At 35.9% G+C, this 23616-nt stretch overlaps 1 protein-coding gene across 3 annotated transcripts in view; it reads left to right on the forward strand.

Moving 5' to 3' along the window:
• The window catches only part of iqsec3a (IQ motif and Sec7 domain ArfGEF 3a), a 165438-nt gene that overhangs the window by 24233 nt on the left and 117589 nt on the right, over positions 1 to 23616 (forward strand). For all 3 annotated transcript variants that reach the window (XM_065274663.2, XM_065274664.2, XM_065274665.2), the window contains exon 2: positions 2480 to 2557. In XM_065274663.2, coding sequence (XP_065130735.1) covers positions 2480 to 2557 — 78 coding nt within the window. The remainder of the gene's footprint in view (positions 1 to 2479; positions 2558 to 23616) is intronic.

Consider the following 23616-nt stretch of genomic DNA (forward strand, 5'->3'; position numbering starts at 1 on the left):
GCTCTCACGCAAAATGGCATTATTAAAGAGTGTCATTATCATGGACAAAATAGACAAAATTTGAAGCCAGATATACTTGGGCGGTTGTTAAAGCTCCCCTTCTTTCTGTGTTTTTGAAGCTTTGATTGTGTTTATAGTGGGCAGTATAACATGTGTTCATGTTTCATGTGTAAAAAAACGCTGTATTTTTCACAAAATTTACTTATCTGTATAGCGCTGTTTTCACTGTCCTCAAAACAGGCTGATGTCTACCTAGTTCTCTGAAGCCCCTACTTCAGAAATACGTATCGAGTTCTGATTGTGTAGTTTGTTTAGTTTGTTGTGATTCGATAGCAGCTTAGCTTAGCAGAGCCGTTTGAGCCAAAGCTGGTGACTGACGTATTCCTGTGGGCGGAGTTTAGTCCAAAAACCATTTTACTGACGTCATTAAAGCAGGAAATAGAGGGCTGTAGTCCAAACCGGCCGTTCATTGTAGGCTTTGAAAGAGGAATTCTATTAAAGAAAATATATCGCCTGGCAGTGAACTTTGAGCTTAATCATTGTACAGGTATTATTTATAATTGTACAGGTATTATTTTTAGCAACATTACACACTAACTAGGGTTTAAAAAAAAAATTGAGATCAGGAAGAACGTGACCTTTAATATACCTGGATGGCCCACCCAAGTAAAGTCAAAGTGTGGGAAACACCTTCTGATTGGTCTAATTTAGACAATCTAAGCATGGATAAAGAGGTCAAATAAATGCAAGTGGTTGCAACTTTCCGCGATATAGATATCGCATATACGGCCATCTCGATAACTGTACATTTTCTATATATTGTGCAGCCCTAGGGCAAACTAAAGCAATAAGCCCCAAGAAGCAGTGGGTTGCTTGTTCAGTGCAATGGGCTTTACATTAGCATTGCTCCGCTTCGCGTTGTGCCTAATAACGTCCCTTAAATGTTATAAAATGCACTGTAACCCCACTGCTTTGCGGGGGTTATTGCTTTTATAAAACGGTTACTTCATATGCATAACGTTAGCGGGATTTTATAAAATAAAACACAAATAAACTGTACTTATATTAGTACAAATATTACTCTTCCGCCAAACAAAGTAGTTCCTCAGAATCAAGTGTGACTGAAACAGAGCGCAGTTCCCAACCAACACAGACACAGCAAAGACACAATGAAAATATGATTTAAGACATTAATCTAATTTATACATTAATATTTATATCGTGCAACTGTTGAAGTGATGATCAAAAATGCTTGGAAGCATGCTTAACTCTTTCCCCGTCAGCGTTTTTTTTTTTTTTTTTTAAGTTGACACCCAGTTTTAGTTTAATGCCTTGCAGAAAAATTATCTTCTTTAAATAAACATAAAATATCAAATGAAAGAACAGACCATCCGTTTTATAAACTTTGTTTTATGCGATTGTGTTTCATATTCTGTGCTAACAAAACACTGAGGCTAAATCAAAACTTCTTAAACTGTCCTCTTTTTCACTTTAGTAGCGATGTTTCCCTTGTGATCCTGGCCTGATGTTTGAGTGGGTAGATGGTGGCGATCTAAAATTGCCTTTTACTGCTGTATCCTTGAGTTGGTACTTAATTCAGTTGCCTTGTTTTCAACAGGGAACAGCATGATTTACAAGTACTGTAATTGCAGAGAAAAGTTAAAGAGTTGAAACAGAGGTTGAAGGAGGAAGAGATAATCTATCTTAGCAAATGGGATTTCTGCCCCCTACATTTCTAAAGACTGCAGAGCTGAAATACTGTACCAGCATAACTTTTATTAACTCATTCAGCTGACATCTTGGGTAATATTACTGTACTTTACCACTTTAACAGTTTTTACCACTTCTTTATATCCGCTTTATTGGACTAGAGGTCCAGCGCCATGGAGAAGTCAAGTGGATAGATGCTTCAGATAGGATGGCATTTACGGACATGTTGTTTTTTGATAGCACACTCACAGTTGGAGATTAAAGCAGTATGCAGTATGAATGTCAAAGGCTTTGTGTTGTGTATTATTGAAGAGGAAAGAGAGTCACGATGATGGCTTTGAATTGAAATGGTTGATTGGGTGAGAGGGTTTTCAGGTGTGGTGTCGTGCTTTGAAAGGTGTTTCGGTGGGGAAAGGGGAACATGGGAATGGGATGGATGGATGGATGTATCCTTATTCACATTTATATGTGACCCAGTCTGGGAAAACACAGCTAAAGACATTTTTGTGATTTATTATTTTCTACATAAAATCATACTACATGATGTATAAAACATAATGTCAAAATATATTTAATATTGACTTAGTAAGGTCATGTCAAAGAGTGAAATCAATACATGAAATCAAACATTGATGCTCTTAATCTCATAATAAGATTACTAGCCTGGATTATACAGACGGTTCACCTATAAGCATTAATAAATAGTTAATAAATTAATAATTTTTAATAAATCCGTTTTTGACAATGTCTCTCTCCTTCTTTCTTACAGGAACCAGACTGTTCTGCACCAGTTCTGTTGTCCCGCTCCGGACGCCCCTGAGTCTGACTCTCAGGCCTGTGTACCCAGGTAGGAGAGAGTGCTTGGTGGCTCCTAACCAAATACTCTATAGCCACAGTAGGATAACTGTGCTTTTCTGGTTTCTAATTGTGCTAGGCAACACAACTGCCCTGGTTACACCTGTCGTGAAGTGGTTGTGAGTCTTTTCATGCATTATCTCCATCCTATTCAACTGTCACCTTGACAGAGGAGGGACTAATATTTATTTCAAATCAAGCCAATGAAAAGAAATCTTATAATGTTTCACTGCCATGTTTGTAAGTTCGAGTCATTTGTCTTAAGCCAGAAGCTAAAAGTCATTTTCTATTCTGTTAGCGTAGCCGTGTTTACACGAGAATCATGATAAGTCTCCTGCTACGTGATGATCACTTAAATCAATCAAATAGAGATCTGGCCACATCTCTTGCCAATGTTTTAGTAATTTAAAAAGCATTTAACCGCAACAATTCGGATTTTGTAGTCCTGACACCGTGTATACCAAACAAGAATGGTACGTTGTGACGTGCCAAAGCCAAATTGCTTCCAGTATAATCAATAAAGCAATCTACAGTTTAAAAAAATATTTCTATTCTTAAGGCTCTGCAGAGCTCCTCCAACAACCATCCATTTGAAAAAAAAAATAAAAAATTATTTGGAACAATTTAAATGAACACATTTATAAATAATTACATGAAACATGCCAAATTTTCTGCTTTGAATTAATATAATAAAACTAATTGAATGATGAATTTATCGTTATTGTTTATAAAGTCATGTCCTAAAGTCTTCAGTGTAAATGACCTTAAATGGTACACTGACTATGAACACATGTATGGTGTAGTAGATTAAAACTGGGATTGGCTATATGAATGTAAATTTACAATACAATAGAAAGAGCCATAGTTTTCGTAAACTTAATAAAATCTTTTCACTCGTAGGCCGCCATTGTGTTTCACTTTAAAAAAATGCTGGGTTATTTTTAACCTATGCTGGGTAAATACTGGACAGAACACACCATGTCATTGGGTTAAAAATTACCCAACCAAGGGTTGTAAACCCAGCAATATCAGTGTCTTCTGTTCAGCCCTTTCAATACAAACCAGGGAGTAACATAAAGGATGATCAATTCAGAAAACATACAAATGAAAGATGATGGAAAAAGTAGATGGGAGTGGGGAGTGAAATATTACTTTATAAAAACTATAGTTAATACCATAATACTTACTATAGTACACTGTTGTAATATTTTGTGACAACGTTAACACTTCATCGACCCAGAATGTGTGAAACACAATGGCAGCCACCACAGCCTAAAAGAGTATTACGTGTTGGGATTTTGTGAAGTAATGAACATATTTAATGTGTTTCTATTAATCTTTCTAGCAGTAGAAGCAAATATAAAGGTATCATTTAACTTTCTGCGGCATATCGTCAGTCACCTAGTCCTATAGCGAACATGGTGATATGTCAATATAAACAATAATAACAGAAATGTGTGACCCTGGACCACAAAACCAAGTCTTAAGTCGCAAAGGTATGTTCGTAGCAATAGCCAACTATACATTATATTGGTCAAAATTATCGATTTTTTTTTTTTTTTCAAAACCCTTACGATATTATGTTAAAATATGTTCAATGACGATATTTTGTACATTTTCTACTGTTAATATATCAAAACCAGGGGCGCCGTTAGGGGGGGTGCAGAGTATGCAAGGCATATGGGCCCATGAGTACGCTAGGGGGCCCCACCGTCATCACTTTTCCATTTTTTTGTTGTACACGTTTAATTATTAACACTATAGTAAAATGTAAAGTAAATGAATATAAAACTAATGTAAATGACTTTGTGATAAGTAAAATTGAGACACTTTTTAAAACAGCGTGCAAGCATGACCTAGTAGATGCAATTACATATTTGGCGGTTCTGGTGGTTTTTAATTTGATTGTGCAGGTATGGATATGGGTGGGTAGGCAACATTTTGGTTTGGGATCAGGGATGCAATCCTTTTAAGTTACCATAAACAGTCGAAAGCCCTACTGTTTGGCATTTCAAGGTAAGATCTCACATGCCACTAAAAAGCGCTCATGCTGATCCGTAAACCGTAAAATGTTTCATGAAAAATAAAAATATTTGTGTTAAAACAAAAGGACAGCAAGGCCTTTATTTAAGGAAATATTAGGATAGCGACTGCTGAAAAATAGGCCATTGCATTTCTAAGACGGACAATTACTTAATAGGCGTAGTTAAAAATATTATTTTCTGCAATTGTGGACTCTTTATTAAATAAACATGAAATAGGAGAATTTTCTTAGCCATTGTAATTGAGTTACATTTTAAATGACTAAGAGCTGGTTTTAATGTGACAGCGCATCATTTTCAAAGTGAAAATGAATCATTTTATTCAGGTTTGCAACGGAGGTTTAGCCCTTAGTGCAGCTATTATAAACGCTATATCAGATTGTTTTAACATGTATCCGAATAGAGAATGTCTGTTCTATATTTATGTTTAAGTATTGTTTTGTTAAAATATTGTTGTAATGTTGTTACTGTTTTGTTTCAATTGAATTCGATTATTAAGACTGTAATTTTAAACGCTATATATTGGGCGTTGTAATGGATTAAAGGCTAATATGACGGTAAAAATAGAGTGAATCATAAGACATAATTTTCGAGTTTAATTTAAGTTTTGTTTGCTTCAAATGTTTGCTTAAAATTAATTTCGTTTAATATAATTAGTCTCTTAATTTTAATGAATGTTTTGTTGATAAGTGTTGTGAATATTAAAGAAAAAGAACATTAAAAAGAACACCGTGCATCATAACGTATATATAAACTACTGCAATATGCAGGGCCGGCCCTGGCCAATTTGCTGCCCTAGGCAAGATTTCACCTGGTGCCCTTTAGAATCACAGAATCACAATTGTGTTCCAATCATTTTGCTCATAAACTTATACAGAAACACAAACTGCACAGCTTTGTCTTTTTTCTTGATTTTGAAAATATTTTGGAAACAAACACAAACACACACGCACGCACGCATACTGTGGCTATACTGCACTGAAGCGGCATTTTAAAATACATACCCAGAATTTAGCGAACGTCAAGAACAACAAAGCGGAAACAACAATCAGACCGAGACGCGGGATTTACATAACGTTACACGGACCATGTTTAAATCTCAATGTTTCTGGACAGAAATACCAACTTGTTCACTTTGTTTGGTATTAATAAGCTGCGCATTGGAGTGCTGGCTGCTCCCCGCGGTGCTGAAGACCAAGACCCGCTCTGACGGAGTACTGGTGGCACTTATGCACAGATATTGCATGATCTATTGGAAAGCGGACGAGTCATTAGTTGGGTTAGTAAAATAACGAAACTATAGATTTTAAATAGAAGAAAAAAATGTTTTTGGAAAAGAGATATGTTTTTAAAAAAGTTTAAAAATGCACAACTCTTCTCATGTGGAAGAAAGCTATACTTTTCCCCTTACGTGCAACCTATCGGAAAGCGCAGATGAGTTCGTTGGGTTAGTAACGAAATTATAGATTTAAGTACAAAATAGAATTTATATAAAGAGAATTGTTGAAATAAAAAGTGCAGAACTCTTCTTAAGTGAAAGTAATAAAGTAAAATAACGAATAATAATTATATAATAACGAATAATAGTTTCCAATGGCTTGCACGTAAATATCTGTGCATGTGCCACCAGTACTCCATCTGAGCGCGTCTTCAGCACCGCGGCTAGCACTTCTTAATACCAAACAAAGTGAACAAGTTGGTATTTCTGTCCAGAAACATTGAAATTTAAACATGGTCTGTGTAACATTATGTAAATTCTGCATCTCGGTCTGATTGTTGTTTCCATTTTCTTTGTCTTGACGTTCGCTGAATTCTGGGTTTATATTTTAAACTGCCGCTTCAGTGCAGTATAGAGCTATTTAACAAGCACGATCTTCCGAGATACTATGCTACTAATAATTCATTAATAACTGCTGTTTTCATGTGCAGAATTAAATATTTATAGTAAAATGTTTATAAACATATATTAAAAAAATAATAATTTGCATTAGCATTTGCCTATTCCGCCTATGCCCAGGGCCGGCCCTGGCAATATACAGTACTATCAAATGCCACACATGCAGTATTATTTTTGTAATAATATAGTTGTTGTTGGATGTGCAAAATCATATTAGGGAGTATATCACTTTAATCGCTTTTCAAAAAACAGCCTTCAGTGCACAGAAATTAAATGCCCATCAGCAGCACATTTAATGATTGCGGCATGCTTTTGACTGAAAATCAACGTCATATTTAAAACTTTAGCCGATTGTGCTTTTTGCAATTTCTGTGTCACTGGCTAAGGGCGTGCGTGGGCGAGGCACACACTTTAAAAAAAATCTACGTCATATTAATTTTTAAAACTTTTGCCGACCACGCTTTTTGTCATGAGCGGAGGACGCGTGTGGGGGAAACACACACGCACAGAGAACAACGACATAAAGAGAATATAAGTGGTGTTTTCTGATGAATACAATCGGTTTGTAAGAACATTTTTAAATGGCCTAAATGGACTATAAAGATCATCAATATGAATTGAATTGAACTCTGAAGAATGAACTATTATAGGCTAAACATAAATGTACACATTTCGCTTCTAAAACCGCACAGAAAACTTGACTGCCGTGACTTTCAAAGCGCCTTCCATAGATTTCCATAGATTCAGAAATGCATCTCCATGCATTATTCTTCTTTTAGTGATCTCTTTAAAATCAGTCATGTAAATGTTTTTTGCAATTCCAGATTAAAATGGTATTCGTTTTTCGAATAGCCTAAATCTTTTTTTTTTCGCTTCATGCATTTATTTTTAGGTGTAAAATTAAATAAACACACTCAATTGAGTAATTTTCTATAGTTACACATTATAGTATGAAAATCAAACAATCATCTAAAGAAAGGGGCCCAAAATTCTGTCTCGCATACCCCCCTTGAAACTGTTCATTGCGCCCCTGATCAAAACTATTTTTGTGAGTGGATGCAGTTGTTAAGGACTTTAAAGATGATTTCTCAATATTAACACCCCTATATTCCAGATTTACAAATACTGTAGTTGTATCTTGGACAAACCATATCAATGGAAAGCTTATTTATTCAATTTAAAAAAATTGAATAAATATGACTGTTTTTGTGGTCCAGGGTCACATATTGGTCGGTGACAAAAATGGTTTAGCAAGATGGTTTTTAAAGCATGCAAAAGGGATTTTTTAATGCACATGGTGTATTTATGTTAATTTTATGCAAAAAAAATGACATTTGCATCATTTTTATAAAAGTTAAGAGTGAATGGACCTGAAAATGTCAAATGGTGTAACCGTCAAATGCGCTAAAGAATGAGAAATATGAAATATTTTATCCACCTTGATGGCATGTAAGCGTAATGTAAAATATAATTTTATTAGTTGTTTTTAAATGTATATTTTAATGCTTTTTTGTAATATTTGTTCTGACATATGCTGAAAACAGCTCTGTTTTCTAAATTATCTTTGACAAATGATGTAAAAATGTATGTAAAAAAATCATATTACACTAAACTAGATATAGAAACTATATTTTATTCCACAACTTTTATGAATATATTTATATTTTCATTTAACCCTGTAGAACCCAAGAACCCTTCTCTTAGCAACAATTAATATTGGCCAAATTTAAGGATAAAAAAATACTAGTTACACCAAATGACACAGACCGGTTACACCACATTGACATTTTTGCAATTATCCCTCAAATATTCTTTCGAAATGAAATAAAACCAGACATTTTAGAATTTGTCCATAAAAAAGAGAAAGTTTCACGTAATCTCCAAATTAATTTGTAATTTTTAACCCTTTTACATTAAACTGAACCATACGGACAGAAAATAATTATCGTCACGTCATTGACCCATAATTAAAACAATACTTCAAATAATAATTAAATAATTGAAATATCTTAGCATTTTTAGAGTGCATAGTTTTAAAATAAGCCACGCCATGTTGTTTAAAAAGCATTATAACCCTTAAATTCCTGCTGTAGTGCAGCTTCACAAATTGCTTGCATATTGCTGAGACTGCATCAATAGTAATTATCTTCAATACTATTCTGTAATTAACATCAATAGCAATAGCACTCTACAAAGGTTGGGCTGTTTCAAAATGGATGGTTCAAGGAAGAGATGAGCACAGCATGTAAAGCAATCTGGTATCGATGACGACCAACTCTCCCATTGTTAGTGTAGATGGAACACTGCGGTCTCCCACTGCGAAGCCTCTAAATCACACAGTAAGCACCACAGAGGGCAAAAGTTATTGAGTTAGACCCAGAAGCAGCAAATAAGAAAGATGTAATCGTATCACTCTCATAGGTTTGTTTTGGAGTTGTGTACTGCAGAGGAGGAAATAACATGACATTTATCAAATGGAAGGTGTTTGTGTAGGGTTTCAAATCCTTGGTCACCCATGGGCATTAGTTAAGAAGTAACTCAAAATGGTATAAACTGAAGGTCAAATTATTTATCCTAAGGCTGTATTTTTCCTGACCTGGCCTTTAAAATGTCTTTTGTTTGGGAAACTTTGTATAGTGGTTCTCAAACTTTTCAGAGTGTGCCCCACTTTGTGTAGGGTGCCTTCCTTTGTGAAGAAAATTTATGACATAAAACAATCACAACTTAAAATTCAAACAAAACATGTTAAATGATACAATGGTTGGTACCTATATTTTACGTAAGTTTAATTACACAGAATTTATAATAAAGTAATGTATTTTATAAAATGTCATAAAACTGCCCCCTGGCAACATCTCGAGCCCCCTAAGATGGCAGACCCCCCAGTTTTGGAACCACTGACTTAGTAAGAAAGAGTTTCAAAAGGGACTCCAATGTTAAATATCATATTTAAAGACAGCAAGGATTAATAAATAGCTAAATCATTTATTGAATACTAAAATATTACAGTGTCTCAAGTGGGGTGCTTGAATACTAATAAACATCCCCAGAACAATGTTTTACTGTGAACAGGTAAGTTAAGCAATAGTTTTCGTGTGAGAGTGGTGTGAGAGGTTACTTGAAAAAGAGAGGTAGTAAATGTCATGACTGATTGATAATATCCTTATTCATTTATGTAAAACTAAAATTGAAAGTTCAACAAAACAGAATTTTAAAGGAGCTGTTGGTGGCAGAGAAGCAAACCACTTCAGACAGAACGGTAACGGCAGTCCATGGGTTGCTGGTTGCAGTTTGTTTGCTTTGAGAGAAAATTCGTTTTTGTTTTCTGTTGTCTGTCACCTCTGACTGTTTGTCAGTGAGTCAGTGTTCATGTTTCTCGCCTCATCACACTGCTGCATTCACCAGCACCAATTCATTCATGTCACGCTCTGCTTACTCATACTTGACCATGTGTTATACATGATGTTATTACAATGTAATAACTGCAATAACTTAACAATACTTAATGGCTTATACAATCTAAATAGATAGATATATATAGAGAGAGATGAAGAGACGGATTTTGTCAGCTACAACAAAACAGTTGAAGTGCAGACTTAAAGGAATAGTTCAGCGAAAAATGAAGCAAGTTATTGTAATTTATAAAGTTTTAAATAAGGATATATTTCTTACAAAATCACATTGGATACCCTCAGAAGGATTTTATTAACCTCTTGGAGCCTATCATTTCGTTGAGGGATGGATGCAGTTCTTTGGGCTTGAAAGATGTGGACCCTGTTTTCTACCATTATAATGCTTGAAAGACCTTGGACATTTTCTAAAATAACTCAAATTGTGTTAGTCTGAAAGATAATGTCTCGGATGGCTTAAGGGTAAGTAAATCATGGGGTAATTAAAATTTTCGTTGAACTTTCCCTAAACTAAAACTATGTCACATTTTGGATGTAGCTTGAAAGTTATGGAACCTTTTCAATGCTTATGACAAATGCCCAGCTTAGTCTCACGAAATTATGTACCTATAGTCACGTATTTTTTTTTATTCTTTTTTGTGATCGTAACACAAATTTCTGTTTATGTGTCATTGTCACGTATTGGTTACTCAACTGTTTTGTCTTATTTTCTTACCATTGTTGCTTCGGTTTAGGGTTAGATTTCCATAAAATGACATCCTTACCCAAACCCAACTCTAACCCTAACGCCAGGCAACAATGGTTTAAAATGTATAAAATATATATAAAAAAATGAATCAGTATTATAGTATAAACCAATGCTTAAAGGGACATCCTAACGCAAACACCAAATCTAACCCTAATCCGAAGCGCCAATGGTTTGAAAACAGAAAAAAGCAGTTGAGTAACCAATACGTGACAATGAAACATAAACAGAAATTCGTGATATGATCACGAAAAAAGCTGAAATTCGTGACAGTATCACGTAAAAGAATAAAATAATTATGTGACTATAGGTACATCATTTCGTAAGACTGGGTAGCAAATGCCACAAGGTCTATAGGTGTTTGATTTTCCAATTCAATTTTTATTCAAATTTTATCCTTTTAAAGATTGGACGGTTGTAAATTTAGAAGTCAGAAATAATTCTTTACAGTTTTATTCTTTTTGTTTAACATCATACCCTTTGGCAACCCATAACACTGTCTGTTTCCTCCAAATGTATTAGCAGTCATTTGTCCTAAATGGGTAGCTATTCATTTATTATACATGGCCAATTAACAACTACCACTAGGTGGTGAATTGAAACAGTCTTATCTGGAGGTCACATACCGTGACAAAGAGGCTTTACAGTCAGAGTTTAGCATTTAAGACTTTGAAATGATTTCTTAAATTGGTACATTGTCAAGCCACCATTAAAACATCTCAGATTTGCTAGTGAAGTCACTTTATAACTCATTAACGTCACATGTCATCATTCATAGCCGGCTTTGTGGGGAAACTAGCTTTGGTGTTACCCTTGCATGCAAATTATGCAGTAGTGTAGCGGCTTGTGTTTCTGTGTCTGCTTTTCCTAAATACTCTTATGCCACACTCCAATAAATACCTAGCGAGATTCCTTTTTGGTTTAAACTAGTAAATTTAGGAACACCTGGTGAAATAAAACATAGCAGAGCTTCTGATTCTGTCGCTCATTTGGGATGTAGATGAAAATGCCTCATTTAAGTGAATTTAAGGTTTGGTTGGTTAGGAGAGTTGAGCTTTATAATTTTAATGGTGATGAGGTGCTTGTCATCATTTGCCTAAATAAGACCTCATTAGCATGAATCAGCTTTGTATGTTTCTTCATACTTCGTATTTTTGGCAAATTTACTAAGGAAGAAAAGAGCATGTGATTTTGTTGCTAATAGATACCACGCCAAAGTAACACCCACACCAATCCATTCACTAACCGACCGAAGCGTATTATACACAAAGCTGGAAAGCACTTAAATATCATTCCGTTGGAAAAATTAAACAAAGATAATAAAAAATAAAACTAAACATCCATGTTGAGAACTGCATGCTTTGTTTTCTGATTTGTACACTGAAAAAAATTATTCATTAAATTTGCTCTTTTTTTAAGGTTAGTGGTTGCAATCATTTTATTTAAGCTACATTTAAACAAAAGTTTTTTATTTAACAAGTTTTATTTGTTTAAATGTAGATTAAATAAATTGATTGCAACCATTTACCTTAAAAATTGAGTAAATTGAATGAATCTTTTTTTCAGTGTATCATTATAAAAGTTAGTATCTATTTCTTTTTGATAAACTGATATTCTTATCACAAAAGTTTAGAAAAAAAATCTGTTATTGTGGTATTTTCTAGAAAGCACACAGGCAATCAAGGCAATTGAGGGGCGATCTAGAAATTGCCCCAAAGCTGAACTTGAGATGAGCAGACAGGCAGAGGGGACATACGGGGAAAGGAGATATTTTCCACAGATGATTTTCTATCATGTCACACCATATAAATAATATATATAATATAATTGACTAAATAATGATTTTTGAATAATGAACCGTATTATTTTGTGTGTGTGAGCCAGGGAGCGCAGCGCCCATAGCCCCCTCTATTGACCAGCCACCATTTGTGGGACGTGGTTATCATTTAATAAGCTTAAACTGTAGATAAATATAAAAAATATGCGCACCCTATAACTTTTCTTACTTTACCCATAATGCTATTTTCACAGCAGCAGTTGTGATGGTTTCCACAGCTTTACCCTTTGGCCTGGGATTGCTGGAAGAGATATTATTAGTCCATTATCTGTCAGATCCAGGAACAATGGGATCTTAGATAGAAAACCCTAAAAAAACACACCATGACAATCACCAGCTGCGGCCCTCCTTTAAACAGACACAATACTGTTATGACCGGAGTGGACATAGGGACATATATTACTGATTTAGAGTAAGTAATAGATATTTTATCTAAAAAAAGAAATCACTTCTAATCAGGTCATCTATCAGGCAAAATACAAAATGTCTTACAACAATTAGTACTCATCTCCCATGGTTTCTTGATTGAAAAACACTTCCTCTTGACACTTAGAGACATGCTATAATGTGATGTAGTATGCTAATTAGATAGCATAATGACTAAGAAACTGAATATATAATCAGTCATCAACTTGCACTAATATCATTGCAATATCAAGAACAAGTGAATACATTAGACCTACCCTGTTATATTGTAAAAATTACTATAAATTTACAATAGCTCTGATTGCCAGTAATGCTGCAAAACTGTAAGGTCACCACCACCAGCTTTATTGTTTTAGCAAAGTTTTAATGTGGATCCATATTTATTTTTCACAAACAGAAAATACAGGAAATATGTACACAAAATTAAAAACAAAACCATCTTCAAAAGTAATTGTCTTCTTCAGGCATCAGCAGGGTAGTGCACAGACCTTTTGTAGGGCATGTGCTGAAACTGAAAAAAAGCCACCCTTTCCAAATATATAGCAAATAATAATCGTCTCAAAAGCTTTTTATTTATTCACTATTAATGACAGTTTTTTTCTGCTTTGCATACATAACGGTCAATAAAATATGTTTGACGAAAAATATTTTTTTGCTATTCTGTTTGGTTTTATGAGCATATTTTTATTTTTTGTTTAACATGTTTATGTATGTCATTGAGAAGAGGGGGAAATAGGAGATTAAAGATCAAAATAGGAGGTTATACTACAGCCATACCATTAGGATATCCAACATGTATCTGCCTACCTTCCAAAAACTGTGTGGAGGAACAGTGAAGGTGCGGTCAGGTTGGTTGTTCTCTCTCATGCACTAGACCTTCCTTAAAATTAATGAAGCAATGAAAAAAATCATACAAACATTGTCAAAAGTAAAGTTGCAGTTTAATTGTTCCTGAGCTCTTCCCTTCACTAATACACACGCACGTGCATGCACGCACGCACGCACGCACGCACGCACGCACGCACACACACACACACACACACACACACAAACACACACACACCTTAATATCTTTTATTGGCTAAATATATTTGTAAGACAGACAGACAGACAGACAGACAGACAGACAGACAGACAGACAGACAGACAGACAGACAGACAGACAGAAAGACAGACGTAAAAGGTGACCCTACCTGTGAATGTCCCTGGGCATCTGTCATTTGATTACAATTAAAACATAGGATTTCATTTCATGATATGGTTAGTGGGGAGTTTACCCTAAATACTTGACACTTATTTTGATACTATACAAAATTCCTGTATTTTCTGGTTGTATTCTTACAAAAGAGTACCATGTTATATTCTTTACATTTTTCAATCATTTTCAATAATAACTAACCTATTCCCCAACTTTACCTTTAACAGTCTAATAATACTCTTATTAGTTACATGTAGGCTAGTCATAAAAGTTATTTATAGTTAGTGTAATGTTTAAAGTGGACTATTAAGATTTTGGGCCCTATTTTAACGATCTAAGTGCATTGTCTAAACGATCTAAATGGGCGTGTCCAGTGCCACTTTTGCGTAGCGCACGGTCGAAAAGGGATGTTCATATTCTCGTAATAAGTAATGTGTGTGTTTTGGGCGTAACGTGCAATAAACCAATGAGAGTCTCAGCTCTCATCCCCTTTAAAAGCCAGTTGTGCTGGCCCTATGTCTAATCCCTATTTAGATGACTGACTTTTTAAACTGAAAAACTAAGCGGAGGAAGAAGACCCCCATTTTAAGAATAATGTTATATAAATAATTAGCAAATATGCAAGAAAATGTTTGTAACTCTAAAAATACAAACAAGGGATAAGTAGCCGAAGCGTTTCAGCACTTGGACAGCCCCAGGATTTATGTAAATCCGTAGGGTAGCATTTAAAAAACATTTACAAATAGATGCATTTATTTAAAGCAAAGCATTTATTTACTTACCAGACTGCAGGTGAAGCTGCTCTGTATGCCTTCTAACATCTCATAATCGGTCCTTATTTATGTCCAAGAGACTCAATAATAATCTTTTACATTCAATCCTTTAATCTTTCATATTTTAAAGCATTTTTGTGCTGCTGCGCATTCATGTATGTGATAAGCAAACATACGTTGTCATCCCGTTTATAGGCGCATATTACTAACGCTGTCTAAATAACAAAACATACATACAAAACATGCAAACTGTATTGCACCATTTTAGTGCCTCAAAATAGCAACTCGCCAAGAATGCGCCTGGGCACACCTCGTTTTCAGACCAGAAAGCCCATGGGCGCAAAATTGGGCACAAAGGAATTTGCCATTTAAAGCAACACTATGTAGTTTCCATTTAAAAATGACTTACAGCTCCCCCATGTGGTTAAAAAGCGCAACAGTGTCTGGTATCAGACACTCTTCTGCAGGCAGAGGGAGGGGCAGGGCTGTGTTTCCTACCCTCCACCGCCACTTTCAGAGTGTGCTTGTAGCAGCTAGGAGGCTGCTCAGGTTGCAGCAACAGTACAATTTATCCAGTTAAAAGTTGTTCTATCACTGAAACAATTTTAGAGACATTATTTAAAGGTAAAAAAACTACATAGTGTTGCTTTAAACAACCTGGCGCTAAACATGAAAATTATCGCCGATAGAGCCCTATGTGTTACATTTGTAATCAGAATGGTAGTTTTAGATGTTTTGCAAATATGCATATCAAATTTCTTATATGATTTAAATGAAAGTGTACTGTACATTTCGATTAAGATTTCTCAACAGTTGGTTTTAGATCTGTTCTGATAGGATCGTAGACAGCAAAGGAAGAAAAAAAATAAATCCATTCAATCATGCATACAGTAATTAGAAAAGTATTTTCATAGAAAAAATCTTCCACATCCACCAAAACCATTAAGAAAGCTGAGATAAAAGAAAACACAGTTTTTGCACTAGCAAAATAAAAAGTAAAAATATGCCATGGCATTTGCAGTTCTTTGGCTAAAATAATAATAATCAGTTGTTTTTTGTTTACATGTGTAGAAGAAGCTGTTTTGATGGTGTTGCAACTTAATATCCAATGTAAATTCTTGGTCCGGAAGCAATTGAAATTCACTGACCTTAAATCTATCCAATGTCTTTACTGTTAACAAGGGCACCTAAAAATAATGTAGTTTGTCTTTTGTAATGATATGGTCATGTGTCAGACTACAACAGATGGGTTACACTTGGTTAATGGCTGTGTTTACGTGCTGTTAAACATCCACTTTACATACAAAGGTTAATGAATATACAAATGGACTAGTAATTAGAACCTCACATGCGTTTTTCTCTTAATGACTGTCTACTAAATTTCCTTGACTTTCATTTTCTGTCTCTCTGTTTGACCTCTTACTAACCACACAGTTTCAAAATGATTTTGCATGTTGCCACTATGCTGTGACCTTACTGGCTTATCGTGCTGTTGTCATGGGAACAGAGGCCACTGCGGGAAGATGTGCAGACAGGCTATGAAAAACAGACAATCTCAGGTGTTCTGTGTAGAAAGTGAGAAAAGGGCTTTCTGAGTCATGCTTTGAAATGTGAAAACATCTGACCACTTTTTTATGGTTCAAGAGTCAATGTACCTCAGGCCGTTTATAAATAATTTGACTTTTTCTGGCTTGTTCTCATTTCGTATAAAAGAACATTTGCACCAAGATTTGTAGTCATAATAATAAGCCTAAGCAAAATTATTTTGCACAATGAGTTATAGGCCTGTCGCGATAATGACTTTGACTTATCGCAGGATAAGTGACCATGACCTCTGTAATTTTTAGAGATACGGTAGTGTTTACATATGTGATTGTTTCCATAAAAATTAATGTCATTAGCATTTTAGATGATCGCAAAGAGGACATATTTTCCAATTCATGATTTTACATTTCCTTTAGTGTGTAAGTGTTTGTTAGTAACGATATGCAAAAGTACAAATTCAAAAGTAAACAATGACGTGAGTTATTGTCTCCAACTTAAATCTCCTTTCTTGGACTACAACAAACACATGGATTGTAGGCAACAGTTTACTTCCTTTGCCTGTTGACCTGGACATGACGTCATTACCATAATCCCGCCCACTTCTGACTCACAGCCTGTAAGTAGTCTATGTTTTCATATTTAAAGAATTTACTACTAATTATTTAAACCATGACTCAAACACGGGTTTTGTGCAGTGCAGAGTTGCCCTTTTTGTTTGTCAATTCTATGATCACAAATGCAGACATGGGTTTGTGTTTTAGTATCCTTACCTTACCTTACTGCTCAAGCCGCGCATTTTCTGTATCAGATTCGGCTCACATTGATAAGGTAGTAAAGACGATATTAATGATGTCAGTATTGCATTGGGAGCTAATCTTCCAAATACGGTAAGGAGCGTCACATTTCCAGCTGACGACAGAAGTATTCAGGCCAATCACAACGTACTGGATAGCTGACCAATCAGAGGACACTGTGCTTTTCAGAACAATGAGCTTTATACAAAATCAATGTGTTTCTGGGAGGCAGGGCATAAAGGAGCAACAATAATGTACAATGTGAGGAAAATAATGGGCCCTATCTTGCACCCAGCGCAATTGACTTTGTCAGTGACGCATGTATCATTCGTATTTTGCACCGGCGCACAGCGGGTTTTTCCCTCCACAGACGCACGTCGGCAAACTAGGGAATGAACTTGCGCTCCCTGGGCGGTTCAGCGCAAAAAAGGAGGCATGTTGCGGCGCAAAGCATCCCTGATGCTATTTTGCAATTTCAAAAAACAATTGCGCCACTGACCAAAAAAACTAGTCTAAAGTCAATGGCGCGTTGCGCGTAGTTCATTATGCTATTTTAAGGGCGCATGCTTGACCATAATGTCAAAATTGCTTATCTAATCTACACAGATGCAACAGTTATTTTTGCAAATCATAAATTGTTCCAATAAAAAATATTAACGCATGAGATAAGGGGAATCATAGTGGTGAGCATTGTGGTGATAGTTTTTATTTATTGTGTGGCTGCGTTAAAAAATGATCATGCAAATAACGATTAAAAATATTTTCATAAGAAACCTTAATGTATATGAACTTGATTTGTAAGTGCACTTTGGGCTTGGACCTTGCTTGCGTTTCTTGGGTCCGATTTCAAAGCCCCCAAACCCTTTCAGCGGTGAGGGTGGACGCAGCGATGTCCTTTGCTGGCGTCAGGTCCTGAGGCAGATCCACCTCCCGTTACACGGCGTGCCCAATTTATGCTGGCAAGCTTGGGATTCCCCCGTCTCCTGACATCATTGTAGCGCTTGGCGCAACGATGGGGATGCCAGCTGATGAGACAATTGTGGCTATTTCCTCTCACGCCTGTTTAACCGACGCTGATTTGGGCGGGTTTCTCCCATCCCCATACAAAACAACTTCTCTGTCTTTGACTGCTCTTACAAGAACGTCGGTCTCCTCGGCTGTGAACCGCTCCTGGCGTGCGCCTGGTAAATCCGTCATAATAATAGCAACCCGCCGTGGAACTTGCGCCTTTACATTTAAAGGGAATGTTGGATAGCGTTCTGATTGGTTTATTTGACGTTACGATCAAACCACACCTATGAATAATGAACCTACTTCAGACCAACCCCTTATTGATTTGCGCCTGGCGCAAGAGTTATTTCTCCCGCCGGGAAAATAGCAACAGTGCCCAAGATCCACCCACAAAGTCACTTGCGCATTGTGCTTCGCACTTGCGTTTCAGATCGTTAAAATAGGGCCCAATGTGTTTTTGGAACCACAAACATGCAAACACATTACAGCAAATGTAATTTGCAATGTAATAGGTGCTCTTTAAGCTGGCTTCATAGCTCTGCCGTAGGCCGTAGGCTATGCACCAGTTTTCATTCATACTTCTGCTTCATTGTTTACGCCATGCAATTACACATGCAGATCTCTAGTAGGCAAATTTCCATGGGCATTTTATAGTATCAAGCCAAAAACCAAAGAAGATGCAGCTTGTTGTTTGAGAAGCCTTTGTTGCAGCTTGAGCTGTTAAATCTCCTTAACTTGGTCTATCTTTGTTTTTGCCTTCACAAGCTAAAATGCATATGAGAAATGCAATGCAGATTTCTTTTGACCTGACGGGAAGGGTTTTAGCAGATCAATCACAGCGCTTGCAGTCCACGTTATTACATTTTTGAAGGCTACGGCGTAAACGGTAAACAATTGATGCAGATATATGAAGCCTGCATAAGTCATCCCTTTTGATTTTTAAGTCACATAACATATACATGTCTATATTCTGTATTCGTTATCATAAAAACCCACAAACAAACAACAACAACACAGCACTCCACTTGAGGTAGAGCATCTAGTGTTGGAGTTATGATCAGTGTGACAATTTACCCATGTGACAATTTACCCCGCTCTCCCAACGTTTTTTTTTTTAAACATTCCAGGAATTTTCTTCATATAGTGCACTTTATTGAGCCCAATGAATTGAAAGTCTAAATTGCAGTTTCAATGCAGCTTCAAGAGGCAACAATCCCAAAGGGGCATAACTGTGCATTCAGACCGCCACCGGCGAGAGTGTCAAAGTGGCCGGAAGTCATTCATTTTCAATGAGAGCCGGCGGCAAACTCCGGCGAGCAGCGGCGCGGCACGTCATTTACAGCGTGAGCGTCGAGGAGAGTTGAAATCAGCTCAACTTTATGGTAATGAGATATGACGCGGTTAGGCGGCAACCAATCGAAAGCCAGAAATGTTCACCGGCAACCAATCGGAAGGCGGAAACCTCCGCCTGAGAGGAGTTCAGAGAATGCATTCGAGCGTCAGAGCGTCCACTACAACTTTTCTTTAGCGTCGTTGTCAGGGCAGCCAGAGCTTTTATTGACGCTCTCGCCGGTGGCGGTCTAAATGCACAGTAAGGGTCTTACCTAGCGAAACAATTTTAAATAGTACTTTTTAACAAGAACTTTTCATTTTGCACTAGCCCTGGGATGCACATACGCGATCTTACGTATAACGTAATCATGTTAAAACTTTACGCATGACATATGCAAAACATACACGTACGGACCATTTTAAACAATAAACTAACATGAATACATTAATTAGTATCATTCCACATACAACAACGTCAGAAAGGTCCTCCTTCTCCACACTTGCAAACACTGTCGCATATGTCATGATACAAGGTCACTAGCACGCATCCCAGGGCTAGTGCAAAAAAAGTACTTTTTTTGTGAAAATAAAGATGGCAAGACCCTTATGCATCAGTTGGGATATTTTAGAGCCCTTTGAAGCTGCATTGGAAATGTAATTTAAATTTTCAATTGAGGTCCACTATTTGGAGACAAATCCTGGAATGTTTTCCTTATTTCTTTTTGACTGAAGTAAGAAATACATAAACATCTGTATGACAGGGTGAATAAATTATCAGAAAGTGAAGTAATCCTTAATTTACTCAGATTAAGATTTAGTGCAACCTAAAAAGAATTCCAGATTTCGTTTTAAAAATAGTGGTGAGAAGAGGGATAGAGCAAGGTATAGAAAGAGAGATGAAAAGGAAAATCTGAATATATTTGTTCTTTTTTATTAATGGGTCTCTTGGGAGATCTTGTGAGAAGATAATGAGTGGGAGACTTTTAAAGCTCACAGGACAAAGTGTCCTTCCCATCTCCCCAAGCACCCAACTCATGAAATCTGAGTCAACTGCCGGTTTACCCCGTTCACCTGTCATGCTACCATACTCTGTTGCTTCTTTCTTACTAATGGCTCAGTGTGAGATCGCCGATGGCAAATAAAGCAGTGAGGAAATCCATAAACCATCCTTCTGCTGTTCTTTTGGCTAATGGGTAACAGCGGATGAAACATTAGTGGCTTGCAACCTTCTGTTAGAAACATCTCACTTTGCTTTGACTGAATGCTTGTACAAAATAAAAGATACAATTTGATCACTGATTTGTCGTACAGATACTATAAATAAATAAGTAATGATACCACACTTTCAACATGTACCAGCTCAACTCATTTCAGAAGTGCTATCTGATTAACAGGCGATACTCGTATGTTTTTGCTAGCATGCTTTTTTGAAAAGCGAAAGCCTTAGGGTGACGCAGATGCACACTTGAATGGTAAAATGTGCTTCTTTGTCAAAATGACATTAATGTTAATGGGTGGGTGAAACGATCTGATATGTACAAAAACATCACTCTGCAGTGTGGGCATGTCTGAGAGTCTCTGTTGCCATATTTATTTGTATGTTAGGTCTGTGTACGAAATTTGTTTGCTATGTAAACAACATTTGACCATTGTTTGATATTTTACCAGATGCATGTGAAGTAAAAAAAGAAATTAAATACTGAATGGCACTGCATTCTGTTCCCTTCTGCTACTACAGTACTGTATCTGTTTTTGAATGCAAGAACACGCTCTGTACCAAAGGCCCCTTATGCATTGCAGCTTTGTGTAATGACATGAATATAAATCAGACAACAATACTGAGACTGCTTCTGGATAAATTAAAGTTTAGTTAGACATCACACATACGTCAAATATCAACACAATGTTAGGAATAAACAAAGATCCTGAAAGCTTTTTTAAAGAGCAAGAATGGTCTGATTCACGATTTTACATTTCCTTTGGTGTGTAAGTGTGTATTAGTTCAATGTTAATGATATGCAAATGGTACAAATCGCAAAGTAAACGATGATATGAGTTATCGTCTCTAACGTAAATCTCTTTTCTCGGACTACAACAAACACACAGATTGTAGGCATCAGTTTACTTCCTGGGATTGGTGATATAGACGAGACAGACATTATCATAATTCCTCCCACTTGGACTCACAAGTTAACGTTAGCAATTGAATCTTTCAAACATGGTATTAATAATTTCAAACATGGTATCAATTTATGGTATGTGGAAAATAATGTGTTTTTAAACCATAAACCACGCAAACACATTGTATTATACCAAATACACAAAATAACGTTGTTTTTTAGCAATGAAACAGGTGCACTTTAATTACAAGCATATTTTGCCAAAGTACAACAGCATTAAATCAGCTCTACTTCATATAATAATAATAATACTACAGGGAAATACTACAAGAATTAAAGGAATATTCCATTTTCTTAAAAGAAAAATCCAGATAATTTACTCACCACCATGTCATCCAAAATGTTGGTGTCTTTCTTTGTTCAGTCGAGAAGAAATTATGTTTTTTGAGGAAAACATTGCAGGATTTTTCTCATTTTAATGGACTTTAATAGAGCCCAACATTTAAAAGTGCATATTTTTAATTTTTCTGGTAAAAAATGACAGTCGTTTTGCTAGATAAGACCCTTATGCCTCGTTTGGGATCGTTTATAGTCCTTTGAAACTCCGTTGAAAAAAAAACTGTTAAGTGTTGAGTTAAGTATTAAATGTTGGGCTCTATTAAAGTCCATTAAAATGAGAAAAATCCTGCAATGTTTTCCTCAAAAAACATAATTTCATCTCGACTGAGCAAAGAAAGACATCAACATTTTGGATGACATGGTGTGAGTAAATTATCTGGATTTTTCTTTTAAGAAAATGGACTATTCCTTTAAGTAGTTTTTGGTGTACATTATTTTCTAAATGCTTGCTTGAATACTATTGCTCCTGTTCAATTTCAAACTGTTTATTTTGTCTTTGTTTTGATGCTTGTACTTATCCTGTTGCTTTAATCTATGAGGTTAAAAGCCTTTTAGCTATCAGTTGTACAGGATAGAAAAGAGCAAGATAATGAATGTGCAAAAGATGCAATGTACAGTATATGCATTTATGTCTTTCATAAATACTGGAAATTTTTACTTTTAAGTTATTGATTTTGTTCACTTCCAAAGTTTGATACACTGTTCATAATGACACATGTATTTGGAGAAAGGCATAATTCAATCAAAAACAATAATTTTGTTTCATTTTATTTGATGAAATACATTAAACTGTAATTTATGACATTCCTTTAAAACCCTTGTGTGGTGTTCGGGTCTGTGGGACCCGTTTTTAATGTTTACTAAAAGAAAAATTATGCAATTAATTATTGTTTCAACCTCAGATTCATTGGCCTTGGCTCATTTTCTATAAAGAACATAGAAATAAACAGCTTTATAATGACTGTACACTGTACACCCCCCCTACACATTTATATTACATATGTGGTGTTCGGGTCCACTGGACCCGGGGTTAATAAGAGTGTAAAAATTGAATGTGCTATGTAACTTCACTCTGTTTTTCTTCTATCTGGGACTGATGTGAGTGCATGAGTGTGTTTTTATATATGTCTGTACATTATGTGATGGATGCATGTCAGAGTTTTGTCCTTCTGCACTTGCTGTAGCAGCGCAAGGATACAACATGTTATATATCAAGCATGAACACTTGTCTGCCCCCACTGTCCCAAACACTTTACCTTCTGTCTAACAGGAACCATTCTACATTTTACCATTATCTCCCTTACAAAAAATAACCATGGCTGTATTATAGTAAAAGTGTAGTAATCATGGTAAATTGGTGTATTGATTACCATTTGTAAAACCATGGGTTTACCACAAAACCTATGGTGTGTGCGCGCACGTGTGTGTGTGCGTATGAGTGCGGAGAGAGAGAAAGTAAATAGAGAAATAGAAATAGAGAAAGTAAAAATTATATCCAAGCATTTTTATCATTTTAGGTTGT

Source organism: Paramisgurnus dabryanus, chromosome 1 (assembly GCF_030506205.2).
Source record: "Paramisgurnus dabryanus chromosome 1, PD_genome_1.1, whole genome shotgun sequence".
Classification (NCBI taxonomy): Eukaryota; Metazoa; Chordata; class Actinopteri; order Cypriniformes; family Cobitidae; genus Paramisgurnus; species Paramisgurnus dabryanus.